This window comes from Vulpes vulpes, unplaced genomic scaffold (genome assembly GCF_048418805.1).
Source record: "Vulpes vulpes isolate BD-2025 unplaced genomic scaffold, VulVul3 u000000686, whole genome shotgun sequence".
Taxonomy (NCBI): domain Eukaryota; kingdom Metazoa; phylum Chordata; class Mammalia; order Carnivora; family Canidae; genus Vulpes; species Vulpes vulpes.
In genome coordinates this window covers 31,893-50,090 of record NW_027325822.1, presented here as the reverse complement: position 1 = coordinate 50,090, position 18,198 = coordinate 31,893, and the positions used below count along the sequence as shown (strand labels likewise).

The 18,198-nt window shown below is 40.2% G+C and overlaps 2 protein-coding genes across 2 annotated transcripts; one reads left to right on the top strand and one right to left on the bottom strand.

Annotated features, from left to right (window-relative positions):
* Positions 1-6,415: 6,415 nt before the first annotated feature.
* On the bottom strand, positions 6,416-8,585 carry LOC112910878 (cyclin-G1). Its single transcript, XM_025987192.2, has one exon. It carries the CDS (start codon positions 8,383-8,385, stop codon positions 7,555-7,557), a length of 831 nt encoding a protein of 276 aa, XP_025842977.2. The 5' UTR covers positions 8,386-8,585; the 3' UTR covers positions 6,416-7,554.
* Positions 8,586-15,739: 7,154 nt separating this feature from the next.
* On the top strand, positions 15,740-17,568 carry LOC112912317 (centromere protein V-like protein 3). The gene is given in 2 exon segments (XM_025989037.2): positions 15,740-15,936; positions 15,938-17,568. Coding segments are annotated over 2 exon segments (846 nt in total). The 5' UTR covers positions 15,740-15,826; the 3' UTR covers positions 16,674-17,568.
* The last annotated feature ends 630 nt before the right edge of the window (positions 17,569-18,198 follow it).

Below are 18,198 nucleotides of genomic sequence, written 5' to 3'. Positions count from 1 at the left end.
TTGTTTAACACTCCAAATTCCATTCCATTCTATTTTGCATCGTGTTTCACTCCAGTTGCTCCTCTGGTCCAGTTAAGCATCCAGCTCCATTTGGCCAAAATTGTTACAACAGTGACTTTCAGAGAACGTCTTGCTAATATTTTAATCAAATTACAAATGTGCATGGCCTGTGCCAAGCTTTTCTTCATCTGGGAGTCTATCCATAGCAAGGACATGATTGAGGATATAAACAATTTTTAGTAGGAAGGGCGTGCCTCGTAGTGATGTGTTATAGAGAGTGAAAAGTTGATGGATATTGGCATGTTTGAAGATGTAAGCTTCTTGTATAAATGGAATATTTGGTGCTTAAAAAGGACCTTGTGGAAATTTACTTATTGACATGAAGGGAGTGTTTTCAGGACCCCAAAACAGGTTACCAAACAATATCTATGGATAAGTGATTCCATTTTATAAAATAAACTATGTGTACTTGCCTTATGGGAGTGTCAGAATTTAGGTGCTAGCTTTCTTACATTTGCTTTTCTGTAAATGCAGCCCTTCTGTAATAATGGCTAAAAATCCGGTCTAAATATTGGACTTCAAGCCTGTGCATCACGGCATATTTGAATTAACAGAAACTAGAGAGTAGGTCAAATGAATGTATACTCATCATTGGATTACTTTGCAGCCCATACACATGTTGATGCATATTTAAGGGCAGTATCATCCTTGATCCTAGGCAACTCTGGTCTGTGTTCAGGTTGCAAGGCAAGGAGAAGCATCCTACTGAGTAATTCTAAATCCCTCTGGTGTGTGGCAGCAGTGCTGAACATCGCGAGCCCAGGCAGTGTGGGTTCCGTCCCTTTTGTTGCCTTCAGGCTGCTCTCCCACCCCACAGACCACTAGAGAGCCCTGTGTGGGGTTATTCAGATGCCGGGAGGAGTTCGGGACTGTCGCTTCTGGGGTCGGTCACCCATGGGCCCAGTGTCTTGACTGGATTCCAGGAGGGACGCCCGACTCAGAGGCATCTCCTATTGGCCAGTGGGTATTTCTTTCAAGCCACTGCTTGAAAGTTTAACCACCAGAGTGGTGCTGACAAGCTAAACTGATTTGGGGTGAACCAAACTGTTTATACAGATAGCATCACCGCCCCACCCCCTCCCTCGAAACACGCACACACATATACTCACTCACTCACTCACTCACTCTCATAGGGGTCCAGGTATGGATGGGGAATTCACATCATGGAGCCGGCAGCAACGACCCCCACAATGAGGGAGCACGCCGTCTTGTTTGGCACCAGATGGAACTAGGTTGGCTCGCTTCCTTGAGGACAAGAGTCGCTGGTGTTGTGTAAGGGAGATCTATGCCACAGGTCAGGGTCTTTTTATCCTTAGGTATTTTAAAATTCAGTTTTAATATTTTCCTGGTATAGAGTTAATTTTTACAGTTTTCTTTAGGAAATGTTCTGGATGCTGTATTGATGTAAGTCAGCATCAGCGGGCAGCCTCAGCGGCTCCGAGTCCCCCAGCCTCGACCCCGGCCGCCGCCTGCCCATCTTCAGCCGCCTGTCCATCTCCGACGACTGAGGCAAGAGGGCGCCAGCGAGGAGGAGGAGGAGGAGGAGGAGTAGGAGGAGGAGGAGGAGGAAGGGAAGGCCAGGCCAGGCCGCCCCGGGGGTGCTGGAGGGCGCCCCTGCCGCCCGCAGCCCCGGGAGCGCGGGGTGACCGGCCGCCAGCAGACTGCGGGGCCGCACCGAGCACTTGGACTCAAACTTGTGTGCCGGGAGGGGCCCCCACCCCTCCCCCTTTCGGTTTCCTCTCTTTTTTTTTTTTTTTTAATTATTATTTTTATTATTATTACGAAGTTTTCATTCTTGTTGAGCAAAACAAAGCCAACGAACTTTTGTATTGATGAACAAAAATATTCACAACAGGGCTCCCTGCACGGAGCCTGCTTCTCCCTCTGCCTCTCTCTGCCTCTCTCTCTCTCTCTGTCTCTCATGAATAAATAAAATCTTAAAAAAATAAAGTGATACACACACCTCTATGTTTATAGCAATATTATTTACAATAGCCAAATTATGGAAGCCGCCCAAGTGTCCATCGATTAATGAACGAATAAAGAAGTGGTTATATAACCACCATAAGTATATACATTTACATTTATATAAAATCAAATATACTCGGCCATACAAATGAATGAAATCTTACCATTTACAAGGATGTGGATGGAGCTACATAGTATTATGCTAAGCAAAATAAGTCAGTCAGAGAAAGACAAATACCATGTAATTTCACTAATATTTGGAATTTAAGAAACAAAACAAATGAGCCAAGGGAAAAAAGAGAGAGACAAGCCAAAAAACAGACTACTTTTTTAAAAAAACATTTTATTCATTTATTTGATAGAGAGAGAGAGAGAGTGAGCACAAGCAAGCAGAAGCAGGCAGAGCAACAAATAGAGGGAGGGAAGGAAGCAGGCTCCTGCTGGGCAGAGAGCCCGATATGGGGCTGGATCCCAGGACTCTGGGATCATGACCTGAGCCAAGTCACTCAGGGGTCCCAAGAAACCGACTCTTAACTATAGAGAACAAACTGATGGTTACCCAAGGGGAGGTGAGGGGGGACATGGGTAAAACAGGTGATGGGGATTAAGGAGTGTACATGTTGCAATGAACACAGGGTGATGTATGGAATTGTTGAATCACTATATTGTACACCTGAAACTAATATAACTCTGTGCTAATTACACTGGAATTAAAATAAAAAAGAAAATGCAAATTGAAACCATAAAAATAAATAAAACATAAAATAAAACAAATTAAAAAAGAACTGCTTTTGTCGAATCTTGTATATTTTAGTATGTTCTGTTTCTATTTTCATTTGTCTTAAGATGCTTTCTAATTTCCTTTTTTGATTCTAATTTGACACATTCATTGTTGAACAGTGTGTTGTTTAATTTTCATGTATTTGTGTATTTTCTTAGTTTTCCTCCTGTTACTGATTTCTAATTTCATACTATCATGATCAGAAAAGACACTAGGTATTATTTCAATATTCTTAAATTTCTTGTCTTGCTTTGTGATCCAACATATGATCCATCCTGGAGACTGTTCTATATCATTATTCATTCTAATTCTGAAATTGTACAGGTTTAGACCATTTGAGCCCCCATTCAAGCTGTTTCTTGTGTTCTTTTGATAAGACCCTATCATTTTTTGAGCTCTTCCTTACTTTTTTTTTAAGAAAAGAAAGAGAGCAGCGGGGAAGAAGCAGAGGGAGACAGAGAATCAGAGAATCAGAGAATCCCAAGCAGGCTCCCTGCTCAGTACTGACCCCAATGCAGGTCTTGATTTCACGACCCTGAAATCATGACCTGAGCTGAAATCAAGAGTTGGACACTTAACTGACTGAGTCTCCCAGGCATCCCAGCACTTCCCCACTTTCTATTCCATTAAGATATTCCATACTAATGTTCGACTTTCCTTATTCCATTGGAATCAATGATTTGTCCAAAGAGGCCTGATTCCTTTCATTAGGAAATGGCATTTAGAAATAACTATCTGGGTGCCAGATGTTCTCACTGAAACTGGGATAGGACCATTTTAATTACATTCTGTGCTTCCAGCCTTACTGTGTCCTAAAGCTACAAGTGTTTTAATAAAAATGTACTAGCTCTAGTATAATACTTGGATAACTATTTGAATCTTGGTTTTCCATTTTGCTGGAGTAAAACAGACCCTGAATAACGGAACTAAAATATTTTTAGATGTCTGTTTTATGACTTACTACTGATTTCCACTTGCATTCCAGGAGCAATTGCCCTTTGGAACTGAGAGTTTATTTTGTCTAAAAAACAAGTTTTTAGCTGAGCCAGAAATGTAACCAAGTAAAGAACAAATATATATTTAGATTATAATATGTCTAAAATTAGTCAGTATAAGTCTGGTTCTTGGACAATGGTATGGGCTCACATTCCCCGAACCTCCTCCATAAATACAACTAAATATCCTGGAAATAACTCAAGACTCTGAAAGAGAAAAAGAAGGTAGACTGAATAGGGACCTCAGGACTTGAAGAATAACACCACAGTGAGTTCCCTGGGGTTTCTTTCTATCACCTACATACCCTAGACTATGTGCCTGAGCAGTCTTCAATCCTGACACTGCCAACAGACGCTAACCAAAAGAACTTCAAAAAACAAACAAAAACAAAAAAAAAAAAGGAAAAGGAAAATAAAAGCCTTCTCTCCCTAGACAAAGATCTGGGAAAGGGAAAACTTAGCAGGGAGATCCATACCCAGTGGCAGCAGCTGTCATCTGCTACAGTAGCTTTACCAGAAGGGCTAAGGAGGGGGAAGAAAACTACAAATCCCCCATGCTCTGCACTAGCCAGAAGCAACAGCAAGATCTGATTTTCCCTAAGCAGTAACAACAGAACCCAGGGAAGGCCAACATACTTTCTGTCCCACAATGGGAGGCGGCAGATGAGCTCTTCCATATGTAATGATAATGCCAGCTGGCTTAGTGTCTCCCAGTCCTCTATGCAACTGCATGAGACAGTCCAAGGTCAATGTTTCCTTATCTTATACTTACTGGCAGTCACCTAGTTCCAGTGGGTCCTGGCCCTTCACCTAGTGGCTGAAGGCATCCACGCTGGGTACATCTGGCTGGCTGTATACCCAGTCACAGATGGTGAACTAGACCTGGGTCTCCTGACTTTCCACCTAGACCCATGGCTCCTGGCCCTCCACACAATGGCAGAGGGCAGCCCATCCTTGACTATGCCAGAAGAAATCAAGTGGGAAGCCCACTGGCACTAAGTAGCTGGAGAACAGGTTAAGGGAAATGTTTTCTGCCTCATGAGTCCAGATTCCCTGCAACTCACTTAACTACAATGAGAGATGAAAGAGGCATCTTCTTTCTCTGCATGCAGTACCAGTAGGAGCTCAAGCAAAGCCAGAAGAATGAAAGAGATCAAAATAGCATTGCAGGGCCACCTAGAGTTTACTTCAGATTATTTCTCCCTCTCCTTCTGCCCCCTCCATCTCTCTCTCTTTCTCTCCCTCTCTCTCCCTCCCTTCCTCCTTCCCTACCTCCCTTTCTAAAATGAATAAAATCTTTAAAAAATAGCATTGCAAAGTCTCATGAAGCTAAACTGTCCTTGAAACAAAAGTAGGCCCAAACCTATACACTACACATAGTGATTGCCTGAGAAAATGAAAGCTATAAATAGGATAAAGAATCTCTTAACCTAATGTTCAAAATATTCAAAGTAAGAAAAAGCAATCAAATGACACCAAATACTAAGATGAATTAGATGTTGGAATAAACTCATAAAGATTTTAAAGCAGCTACAATAAAACTGCTTCAAAACTTAATTATAAATTTGCTTAAAATAAAAGTAAAACAAACAAAAACCTCAGCAAAGAAATACAAGTTAAAGAATCAAATAAAAAGTATATAACTGAAAAAAATAATGTAATAAAAAATTCACTGGATGGGCTCAGTAGTAGAATAGAGATGACAGAAAATAGAATCAGTGAGCTTATGGAGAGATCAATAAAATGTACTCAATCTAATGAACAGAAAGAACATTACTGAAAAAAAGGGAAATGAACAGAATATTAGATAATTGTGGGAGAGTAACAAAAGATCTAATATTCATAACTTTGGAGTCCCAGAAGGAGAGGAAAAAGACTGTGGAACTGACAAAGTATATTAACCAGGTTCTCCAGAGAAACAGAACCAATAGTATATATAATCCTGGCTATGGGAGAACCAGAACCACATATTGGACACTGATTCAGAGTATATACAGCCTTCTGGAGAACCTTGTTCTAGCACTACAAAGATTTTGCCACCTACCTAGAACTGTAACTGAGTTTCAAAAGTCCATTACACCATTCGAAGATAGCTGCTTCAGCATGGCAGGAAGTATGGTAAGACTAATAAATTCCAAGAGCATGGGCCCACTTTATTTTCTGTGAAGTGAATAATTATGTTGCTGTGTGGTATGCCATGAGAGTGGATAAAGCAGAGGGTAGTTTTGGGAGAAGCATGGAATGTACCATAACTCAGTATCAAGAGTAAGTATATATTCTAGTAAGGACAAAATGCTGCTCCTCTCATGATGTAAGGAGTCCAATATAATCAACCTGCCACCAGGTAGCTGACTGATCCCCTGGGGAATGTTCCCATATTGGGGGCTCAGTATTGACCTCTGCTGCTGGAAAACTGGGCACTCAGAAGTGGCTCTAGCCAGGTAATGGTGAATAGAAGTCCATGTTGCTAAGCCAAGGCATAACCTCTATCCCTGACACAATGGCCACTTGGTTCATGAATCCAGCGAGCAATGACAGAGATGACAGGGTGGCTGGTGAAAAAAGCTAACTGGTATTCACAAAATATGTCATTCTCTCCATCTGATTATTTTTTTTGTGGTTCTTTGGTTTATTTTCCAGTGCACATTTACCCATAACATGTCATAAATGGGTACAGCCATTCTGGATGGACACAAGCTACTTGCTGCACTGAGTAACTGTTTACATCACTTTTAATGCCGTAGATCTCCTTGTGGTCACTGACTTAATAGAAAATCTCAAATACTACCTTAGCAACTTCATAATTATGAGGATGCCTACTGACTTTTTAAAAGACTTTCTTTGGGCACAGGAGGGGCAAGTAGTGAAAGTATATTCTCTTCCTTTAAAAATTCTAAGTTAGAAGCAATAGCAGTTTTTATAAAAACAGCCCTTAGTAAAAACTTCTGGAGTGTTAAATCAAGTTTTTGGAGCATAGTTATTTTCAATTACTAACACAATAAAAACAAAGTTTCTTGATGGGATTAGATGGAGGCAGCAAATACTGTGTAAATTTTACCATGGATGCAAACCACCAGTTTTTTTAGGAAAAATATTAACAATAACTTAATATGCCAAAATAACTAGGCCTGTAGTTTTACTTTTATAAAATGCCCTCAAATTTAAGTGTAATTCCCAAGTAGCAGTAAAGTCTAGATCTCGGAATTATCTATTATTTGCACTATAGGTACCAAGAAACCATTTTCATTGCCTAGAATAGTGACCTTTGTTATGCCTTAAAAGTGCATTTGTGAAATGTTGGTTTTAATGTATACCTCATAATTTAGAATTTAATTAGGTTACCACTTTTGATACCACCTAAATATAATATATTGACCCAACATAGAAAGTTGGGTCAATGTTAGAAATGAAGATTCACAGTTTACCTTCCCAGGCTTGTTATTAACATTTCACATTTATGCTCTTAGCTTTCATTTGTATGCCTCACAGATGAATTTAAATTTAATTTAAATTTAATTCCACTACAGCATGTTAATTAGGTAGTTTTCCCAAATCTGAGAACATCAATGCTAATCTAGTTGTGATGTTCTGAGGCTTCACAGCTTAAATTCATTATAACATCATGGAATCCATAGCTCAGGATTGTGGAGAAAGGCTTCAGAGAAGAGCTTTTTTTGTTGCTGTAACAATCCAATTAAGGGACCATTTCAGGAATTGTTGGAAGGTGGGTTATTCTGTTGTAACTATGCTTCAATTGCCGTGCAGTACGTCCAGAAACAATCTTTTCAACTTCTGAACATTTGGTTTGGAACACTTGTTTGATGAATATTCAGTTAAACACTTGGATACAAGTTCTTGCCAGAAGGTCAAATCTCTGCCATTTATCTTGGAATGTGTCTGAAGACATTCTATTCCTTCAGTTAACTCTACAAACTTCTGTGCTTGGATCTCCAGTGCAATGATAGACAATGCCAACACAGAAGGCTTTGCTTTAGAAAATATGATCCTGCAGTGGCATGCCTTAAGTCGAGCTTCTAGTCTTTCAAAATTAAGGCTATTCTTCCTTTCAATTGGTAAGTTCTCTTGAATAAGTGAGTAGTAGAGTTGCAGAAATTGAAAGGCAGTAGTAGCTTTGACTTTCCAACACACTTTCTCCAATACAATCTTTTCCATTCTCATCAAGTCTGAAACGGTGAACCTATACTGGCTTATTCGGATCAAGTCAGTTGCCAATGGGACATTCCTTTCCTCTTCTATTGATTTAACAGCCAAATAGAAGCAGCTCAGCCCAACACAGCCAAGGTGCTTGGGCTGTACCTTCATTTTGGATAGGAATCTGTCCAGTAAATTCACAGCTAGAGAAAATGTCTCCGTGTCAAAGCCAAAGAACTGAGTTAGACTAAGAAGATCTTTTACTTCAAAGTCCCTTAGTCTTGCAGTCATTCTGAGGCCATTATCGTGTGCAGATTCAATTAGTCTCAAGCCGCAGACCTTTGGCTGACATCTGGACTCCTGTTCCAATAGGGCATTCAGCTGGTGTAGCAGTTTCTGAGATTCAGTTGTTGTCAGTAATTCTATCATCTTGACCGCGACTGTGGCTCCTCAGCCGTAACTACCCTCCCCGGGCCTGCTCTCACCTCACCCCGCGGTAACAGATCCGATAGGCCCACGAGGCTAGGGGACTCGCGGGTAAGAGGGGAGAGGCCCGGGGAGGGGGAGCAGTCCTGGGCGGAGGTCTCCGCAGCGCCGCCCCGACGACACTGCCCACCACAAGGTCAGCTCGGAGCCCTCTCCATCTGATTATTAAAGTTTTTATTCCCTGAAGTTACCCTCAAGAAAACATTAACATGAGACACAGATTTTTTTGCATTTTTACCCATTCAGAAATGGTAATTCACATGGCTGTGCCCCAGATTTCCTTGTCAACAATTTTCCATGTTCCTTCTACATCCCTGACCGTCCAGCCAAAATTTTGGCCATAGCCCAGGAAGTGACCATTTCTCCTTCCAAGCAAAATGGACAAACAGGCACATTGCTTAAAGTTCTGCCCACTGGAGGTTCTTCATAAAATTAAAAAATAGAACTACTACATCATCCAGCAATTCCATTCCTGGGTATGTAACCAAAGAAATGAAAAGAAAATATCAAAGAGATATATGCACTCTCATGTTTTTTGCAGCATTATTCACTCACAGTAGCCAAGAGATGAAAACAACCTAAATGTCCATCAAAGGAACTCCTGCTATTTGCAACAACATGAATAGACCCTGAGGACATTATGCTAAGGGAAATAAATCTGGCACAGAAAAACAAATATTGTATGATATCACTTATATGTGGACTCTAAAAGGGACAAACTTGTAAAAACAGAGAGTAATATGGTGGCAACCAGGGGCTGGGTGTGGGAGAATATGAGAGATACTGTTTAAGGGTACAAACATACAACTGGTATTTAAAGAAGTCCTGGAGATCAAGAGCAAAGTATAGTCACTATAGACAAAACAGTATTATAATCATCAAACTTGCTAAGAGACTAGATCTTAATTATTCCCACCACAAAAAAAAACACAATAGAGGTGCTTACTATCCTTATAATGGCAATCATATTACAATATATAAACACATGCTGACCACTTAAAATGTATACACTGTTATACATCAAACATATTTTTAAAAATGTAACAACTTAAAACAAACAAAAAGACTTGCAGCAAGTAATAGGATTACCTGAAGTGGGTAAAGAGCATCTACCAAAAACCTATTTCCAACATAACACTTAATAATGAAAGACTGAATGCTTTTCCCCTAAGATTGGGAAGGGGGCAAAGATTTATGTCCTTACCATTTTTACTCAGCATAATACTGGAATTCTAGCCAGTGCAATAATGGCAAGATGAGGAAAAAAATTTAAAAATTAGATGGAAAAATAAAACTGCCTCTATTTATGGATGACATGATTGTCTATATATAAAATTCCAAGGAATCTACCAAAAAGTCCTAGCGTCTAGTGCAAAAGAAAAGTCCTATCATTTAGTGTGAGTTCAGCCATGTCACAGGTTAAAAGATCAATACATTAAAATATATCCCAATTCTATATACTAGCAATGAATATGTGGAAATCAACTTTAAAAATGCAATTCCATTTACAATTACTTTATTTATTTATTTTTAATTTTTTTAAGTAGGATCCTCACCCAGTGTGGAACCCAATGCAAGGCTTGAACTCATGACTCTAAGATCAAGACCTGATCTGAAATCAAGACCCTGACACTTAACTGACTAAGCCACCCAGGTGCTCCAATTTTCAATTACTTTAAAGAAAATTTATTTTTTAGTGCTATGGATTGAATTGTGGAGCCCCTCCCCCCTGAAATTCATGTTGAAGCCCTAATCCCTAATGTGATTTTATTTGGAGATAAGCTTTTTTTAAAGAAGTAACTAAGGTTAAATGATGTCATAAATGTAGAGTCCTAATCCAATAGGATTGGTGGCCTTAAAAGAAGAGGAAGATCTTCCTCTTTTTCTCCCTCCACATGCGTGCAATGAGAAAATGCCATGTGTGAATCCTTGAAGAGAGCTCTTACTAGAACTCAACCATGCTAGCACTCTGATCTCAGATCTCAGATCTGCCTGTGTCTCTCATGATAAACAAATAAAATCTTTAAAAAAATAAAATAAAATTTAAATTCAATTAGCCAACATGTAGCAAATCATTAAACTCTTTATCTTAAATAAAATATTATGGTCACACAGACACTTGTACACAAGTGTCCATAATAGATTCATTTGTCACAGCTAAGAATTGGAAACATCCCAGATGTCCTTCAATAGGTAAATGTTTTTTATTTGTTTATTTTTTTAAAGATTTTATTTATTTATTCATGAGAGACACACAGAGAGAGAGGCAGAGACACAGGCAGAGGGAGAACCAGGCTCCATGCAGGGAGCCTGATGTGGGACTTGATCCCGGGACGCCAGGATCCCCCCTGGGCCAAAAGCAGGCACTAAACCGCTGAGCCACCCAGGGATCCCCAATAGGTAAATGTTTAAACAAATTGTACTATATACACATCATGAAATACTACTTAGGAATAAAAAATTAATATTGATATGCCAAACAACTTGGATGATACAGAGTATTATGCTGAGTGAATAAAAGCCCTTCTTAAACAGCTGCATACTGTTTGATTTCATTTATATAAAATTTTAGAAATGAAAAAATATTAGAAATGTTGAACAGATTTGTGGTACTAGGGGTTAGTAGCTGCAATGATGGGACATGAATTTATGTATGTGATCTAGTTGCATAGAACTTATTCTGTGCCAGTCTCAGCCTATATTGTGGCTGGACTGGTCCTTGTGGTTCTTATCATGATTGCAAGATGCTCTGGGCAACAACCATCAGGAAACTTTGAAAATAAAGGTTTATTACTTATACGTTGTGAAAATTACATAGGACACCTGGAGGGTCATAACAAGATCATGGGGAGGCAGGGGGTTGTAAGTAAGAGCCTAGGGTTCTGTTTTTACTGGGATGTAGGGGGGGGGCTTGGGTTTTGAGGACTCACTCATTATTGATGAATTTAAAACAAAATAGCAGGAATTTAAAGCGTGAGAAGAGAAAAAACAAAAGGCCCAAATGATCTCTAAAACAAAGAAGTCTGGAGTGGAGTGGGGGCAGCCTGGCTCTTTAGACTTGTGGCTGGTACTGTGTGTATTCAAGATACCCATCTTGAAGTGGATGCCCCTTTGAAGTAGATGCCTTGGTGATCAAAGCTTAAGTCAAGGCACTTGCCTAGTGTCAGAGTTTACACTGCAGAACTAAATATACACACAAATGAATACACATAAAACTTGGGAAATTTGAATAATATTGGTGAATTTTATCAATAAAAATATCCTAGCTGTCATATTACAGTTTTGCAAAGTACTACCATTGATGGAAGCTGGGTAAAGGGTACAAGGAATCTCTCCATATTATATATTACAATTGTATGCATATCTACATGATCTCAATGAGAAGTTCAACAACAATAAGTCTGTTGTAATATGCCTAAGCATTGTTCTAAATACCATGTTCAACTAAAAGGAACCAGAGCTCTTTGTAGAAATGTGTGATTCCAGGGCTGGGAGGTAAAAATCTAAGAGCTTGGGGGCATTTGTTTGTTTTAGAAAACAAGGAAGCGGTCAAAGAAAAACGGAGAAATGCAAAAGCACACAGGATCCAGTTTGAAAAGGCACATATAGGCCAAAGGTGGAATATTTTGAACTTAAAAATATTAGTTTATGGTAAGTTATTGAATTCACAATTACTATTATTCCTACTCTTTACTCTGCAAACTGATAATTAAAGGTAAAGAATTAAATATATAACCTGCCTTTAAGGGAGAAACAGTAGTCCATCCACACTTCACGAAAGAAAGTTCATGTTTATGGATGAAAGTCAGCTAAAAAAAAGTAGAAGGAAAGTTAGCATTAGAAAACCACCATTTTGTAATCAAACAATTGAAATCATGGTTCAATCAAAGGTTATCAATGGATTTTTAAACTATTAGGCAAAAATTGGAAAGGAACAAGATATTCACAGTGTCAAAATAACACCTCTCAGATTACTTGCTTGTTGCAAAAGGAAAACTACCTCCACAATGGAGAAATCTGGCAATTATTATTTTAATGAAGATATAGCATTTACTACTATTACTACTGGAATAACTTGACATCATGAACCTCTGATGTGATGCAATATGAAGTATACAACATCTGCCAAAACAACATACTTGCCAAAATGTGTAACTTGAATCTAATCAAGCTTTTAGACCTGACTTTTAGCTGTATAGGGAAAATATTGGGTTAGAAGAGCAATCTAAAGGACACTACAAGGAAAGAATCAGGCAAAATCAGCATCGACTAGCCTGGTTGGTTATTATTATTTTCTTAACGTCAAGTTTTTATTTAAATTCCAGTTAGTTAACAGTGTCAGGAGTAGAATTTAGTGATTCATCACTTACATAAACACCCAGTGCTCATCACAAATGCCCTCCTTAATACCTATCAACTTTCAATGCCTCCCCCTACACCTCCTCTCATGTAACTTTCAGTTTGTTTTCTATAGTTAAGAGTCAGTTTTCTGGTCTGCCTTTCTTTGTTTCCCCCCTATGTTCATCTATTTTGTTTCTTAAATTACACATATTAGGCAAATCATATGGTATTTATCTTTCTCTGACTTATTTAACTTAGCATAATACTCTCTAGCTTCTTCCACATTGTTGCATATGGTAAGATTTTGTTCTTTTTATGGCTGAGTAATATTCCGTTGTGTATATATATACATCTTCTTAATCCGTTCATCAGTTGATTTGGGCTCTTTCCATAATTTGGCTATTGTTGATAATGCTGCTATAAAGGGAGTGCATGCATCTCTTCAAATCAGTATTTTTGGATCTTTTACAAAAGTAAAAGTACTAGTACTAATACTAGTACTATACCTAGTAGTGTAATTGCTGAGGCATAGGGTAGTTCTATTTTTAACTTTTGGAGGGAAACTCCATACTGTTTTTCAGAGTGGCTGCACCAGTTTGCATTCTCATCAACGGTGCTAGAGACTTCCCCTTTCTCCTCATCCTCTCTAACATCTGTTGTTTCCTATGTTGTTCATTTTAGCCATTCTGACTGATATGAGGTGATATCTCAATGTATTTTTGATTTGTATTTTCTTGATGATGAGTGATGTTAAGTATTTTTCATGTGCCTGTTAGTCATCTGAATGTCTTCTCTGGAAAAATGTCTCTTCATATCTTCTACTCGTTTTCTTTTTAAAAAAGATTTATTTATTTTAGAGAGAGAGAACATGAGTGGGCTGAGGAAGGGGCAAAAGGGGAAGGAAACAACAGGACTTCACACAGAGCTCGATTCAGGACCCTGAGATCATGACCCTAGCCGAAATCAGGAGTCTGACACTTAACCAACTGAGCCACACAGGCGCCCCATCTTCTGTCCATTTCTTAGCTGGAGTGTTTGTATTTTTGGGTATTGAGTTTGATAAGTTCTTTATATATTTGGATACTAACCTTTTACCAGATATGTCATTCGCAAATATCTTCTCCCATTCTGAAGTTTGCCTTTACTTTTTGTTAATTGTTTCCTTCACTGTGCAGAAGCTTTTTATCTTGATGAAGTCCTAATAATTCACTTTTGCTTTTGTTTCCCTTGCCTCTGGAGATATGTCTCGTAAGAAGCTGCTATGGCAGCAATCACAGAGACTAAAAGGAAATAACCAAATTCAATGTGTGAATTTTAATTATAGCCTGGGTTGAAGGGGAAAATCTTTTTATAAAACACATTTAGGAAACAATTTAGGAAATTTAAATATATACTGGGAGTAGATGAAATTGGAAAATTATATTGATTTGTAGATGTGACAATGATACTGTAGCTATACAAGAAATTATGCCTTGTTAACCTTAAAAATAAAGCTGCCAGTTATTTTACACAGCAAAAACGGGTTTATGTAGGAATAGCAGAGAAATGCAATCCAGGACAAGCAAGCTATGGCAAAACTACAAGCAAGTCCAACAAACAAAGGAGAGGAACATTATTTTATAAGGAAGAAGAAGGAAGTTGGGAGAGGTTGTTTTGAACAAAAGTCCATTGGAGAAGGAGAAAAGAGTTCAGGGTGATGATCATTTCTTATTGGCTGAGTTGCAAGGGTAGTGGATTTCCTGTAGGAGGTGCAAGGCCCCAGCATTGTCCCTGAAGACAGGCCTATAATGGATCATTCTTTCCTGTTGGAATTCTTCCTGTAATTTCCCTACCAGCCTCCCCTTCTAGCATACCTGGTCCACTTTAGTGATATTTTCCTTAATTTATAATCACAGCCTTTATTCCTAGGACACAAGTGCTGAAACATTGAGAGATTAAGTGGCATTGATGTGTGTATCTTACTTAAAAATATTTTTCAAAAGTACATCACATATGCATGCATATATATAACAAAATGTTAAGAATCATTGAATATATGGGTGGATCTCTGCTTGCAGTCAGTATGTGTAGATGTCACTACTTAATTCAGGAAGCACTTTTTGGAAGATTCCTCACTGTTTTCCCAGGTAGTGATTACACTGCAGGAAGGAGGATCCATGCTCATTTTGTGGTCTCTTCTCCTGCCATGCCCAATGATCCTATCAGTTTCCAAAGAACAAAGTTCAACTTCATATTTATGCTTCTCAGTGCTGTTAAAATTTCTCCGTATAGATGGAAAAATTAATGTATTGTTTCTTCTTTTACCTCTAATTCTTAGAAGACAAATTTGCACAAATAATCTTCGTGTCCTGTAGTGAAGTTAGAATCCAGTTTCTCTTTGGGTCCACTGGTGTGTTGTAACATAGTATTGTGGGTCATCTTTTTTTTTTTTTTTTAGCCCCAACTATACTACAATTACTCACAGTACACATATTTTGTGTTTGCTTCAGTTTGTCTTTTCCACACCAGATGAACGGTGCTTATTTTAAACTGTTCTGTCTGCTGCTGCATGCATGTTAGATAAAAGGTCTGTAGCATTTTCAGTGTTCCAATATTTTAAGGGTAGGCTTCTGATTTGAATGAACGATAGAAAATGATATTTAGGGGATCCCTGGGTGGCGCAGCGGTTTGGCGCCTGCCTTTGGCCCAGGGCGCGATCCTGGAGACCCGGGATCGAATCCCACATCGGGCTCCCGGTGCATGGAGCCTGCTTCTCCCTCTGCCTGTGTCTCTGCCTCTCTCTCTCTCTCTGTGACTATCATAAATAAATAAATAAATAAAAATTCTTTAAAAAAAAAAAAAAAGAAAATGATATTTAGGAGAAGGGGCAGCTGATAGGCTTAGCCAGAATTTCAGGGCAGTAAAGGCTGTTTTGATAGGGTCAAAGGAAGGGTCTCTACATCACATTCAACACGTGGCCAATCAGGCTGACGCAACGGGGCCGCTGTGGAACTTACTAGGAAACCAGAGGCGGTGGGCAAGCGTTTGGAAGGCGGCAGGCACCATGGGCAGAGTGAGCAACCGCACCAACACCCAGCCGCGGGGGCAAAAGAGGCCCGGGGATCCCGCTGCTGCTTACGCAGCCATCCCGGTCATGGGCGCGCGGCGGCTCCCTTTCCAAGGTCCGCGTGGGGAGCCATGCGGCGGGAAGGAGGCCGGTGGCGGCCAGGCGGGATCTGTCAAGATCGAGGCGGAAGCACTGGTGGCGGCGGACCCGGGAGGCAGGCTCCAAGGGCCCGCTGCCATCCCGATCCCTGAAGCCACTGGCGCCCGCTCTGTCCCTCAATGAGCTGGACCTGGGCGCGCAGCGGTAGCGCGGGGAGACGTTCAGGAAGCGGCGGGGCCTCAGCGGCGAGGGCGCCACCAAGTTCCTGCTGGACACCTTCGAGTACCCCGGCCTGGTGTATCACACCGGCGGCTGCCACTGAGGCGCGGTCCGCTTCGCGGTCTGGGCGCCCGCAGACCTGCGCATGGTGGATTGCAGCTGCAGGCTGTGCAGGAAGAAGCAGCATCGACACTTCCTCGTCCCGGCCTCGCGCTTCACTCTGCTGCTGGGCGCCAAGAGCATCGTCACGTATCGGTCCCACACGCACCCGGCGCTGCACAGCTTCTGCAGCAGGTGCGACGTGCAGAGTTTCCACGCATCTGTCTCTGACCCCGGCATTTACGGCGTCGCCCCGCACTGCCTGGATGCCGGCACCGTACGCAGTGTGGTTATCGAGGAGGTCGACGGTGGCGACTGGGGGGAGGAGGCCACGAAGGAGCCCAAGGCCATCCAGAACGCGTCCCCTGAGTAAGCCCCCGCCTCTCCTCCCGAAGAGGATCAGTGGCTTAGTCCGCGGCACGCCTGAAACATGCCCCATGCCCCTCGGAGGGAGCCACCTCAGTGCTTGTGGAGGAATTCCTGTAGGAAAGAGATCGGTTTCTGGACTCGTGAACCCGTGACGTCGCTCCAGGCTCCCACCCCTTCCCTTTCAGTGTTTTTCAACGGACTTGCTTATAATAATAAAAAAAAAAAAAAACTGAGCGCACATATGGCTGTGAACAGCCATAATATTCCCAATCCAATAAGCAAGTAGCGTCTCTACTTTTTCAAGTCGCCTAGTGTAACACTCACTTGTATGATGTATTCGTCATATAGTTCTCACAGATCATCTTCAGATTATTCCTATGTACTGTACCGTTACGGTGCTATTGTGAATGAGATTGTTTTAAATGGTCGCATCTGGTATGCTGGACCACTCGCTATATCCAGACACTTTTGTGAACACTTACGGATGTTTTCTATTGAATATCTGTGTGTGCGTGTATTTTAGGTAAGCACTCACGTTTTCACTACTTAGAGATATAGGTGTTATTTTTAGCCACATTGCTTATTTAAAGTATTTTTATATAATATGTTTAAGGCTTATTATTGTGACGTACCTCATTGCGCTTATGTTTTCAAATGTTGCCATTTTGCTTTGTTTTGTTTTAGAAACTGCCTGTGGGTGGGGGGATGTGGAGACAAGAATGAGAAAGAATGTGCACTGTCTGTACACCCTTTTTGATGTTTTGAAATTCCTATCTTGAACATGTGTTAAGTATTCAGATAAAGTGTTCGAAATAAATACTTAGTAAATAGAAAAGCATGTATTTCTACGTTGTACATTTCGAATCAGCATTAATTTATATGTGATTTCTTTATATATGAAATTTTATTTAACAATAGGTGTCTTTACCTATCAAATTATATGTATCATTTAATAGCTTCATAGAATTTTAAAATGTGGATCTTCCATAACTTATTTAACCAACCTCTTCTAAAGGATAATTACCTTTTCCCCCAGCTTTTCACTATAATTATAATATTTTGAAGGAGTAAAGTACAAATAAATATTCTCAGTGTTCTCTCACTTGGACAAAAGGGCCTGGAGTTCTTCCCATCTCTTTTTCTTGCTGTTTGTTTCTCTCCTGTACATATATTTCATTAGATGTACATATAATATACATCAAATTGTTTAACTTGACATATCAACAAATTAAAAATGAACTGAATAGGTATGTGATTCCATGTGTACTGCAAATAACATGACAGCCATCACACAGAGAAGTTATCGTCCTTCAGTCCTTACCTCTCATTTTCCATCATTCCCCCTCCCCACCATCCCAGACTAGAGGAAGGGAATTTATGCCTTGGTTTCCTTAACATGACCCTCTACTCGTCAAGCTTCCTCCTTTGCTATTTGGAATAGCTTGGCCCAGCCCTTTACCGTCTACAGGTTGAGTTGAGGTATAAAAGGGAGAGTGGGAGAGATAACATGAACATGCACTTAATGCCCCTAGGAGATTCAGTTGTCTTGGTGGTCAGAAAATAACCAAATTGCAACTTGAGTT

Excerpts from the sequence above, each read along its gene's own strand:
- LOC112910878 (XM_025987192.2), bottom strand. The coding sequence starts at position 8,385 with ATGATAGAATTACTGACAACAACTGAATCTCAGAAACTGCTACACCAG.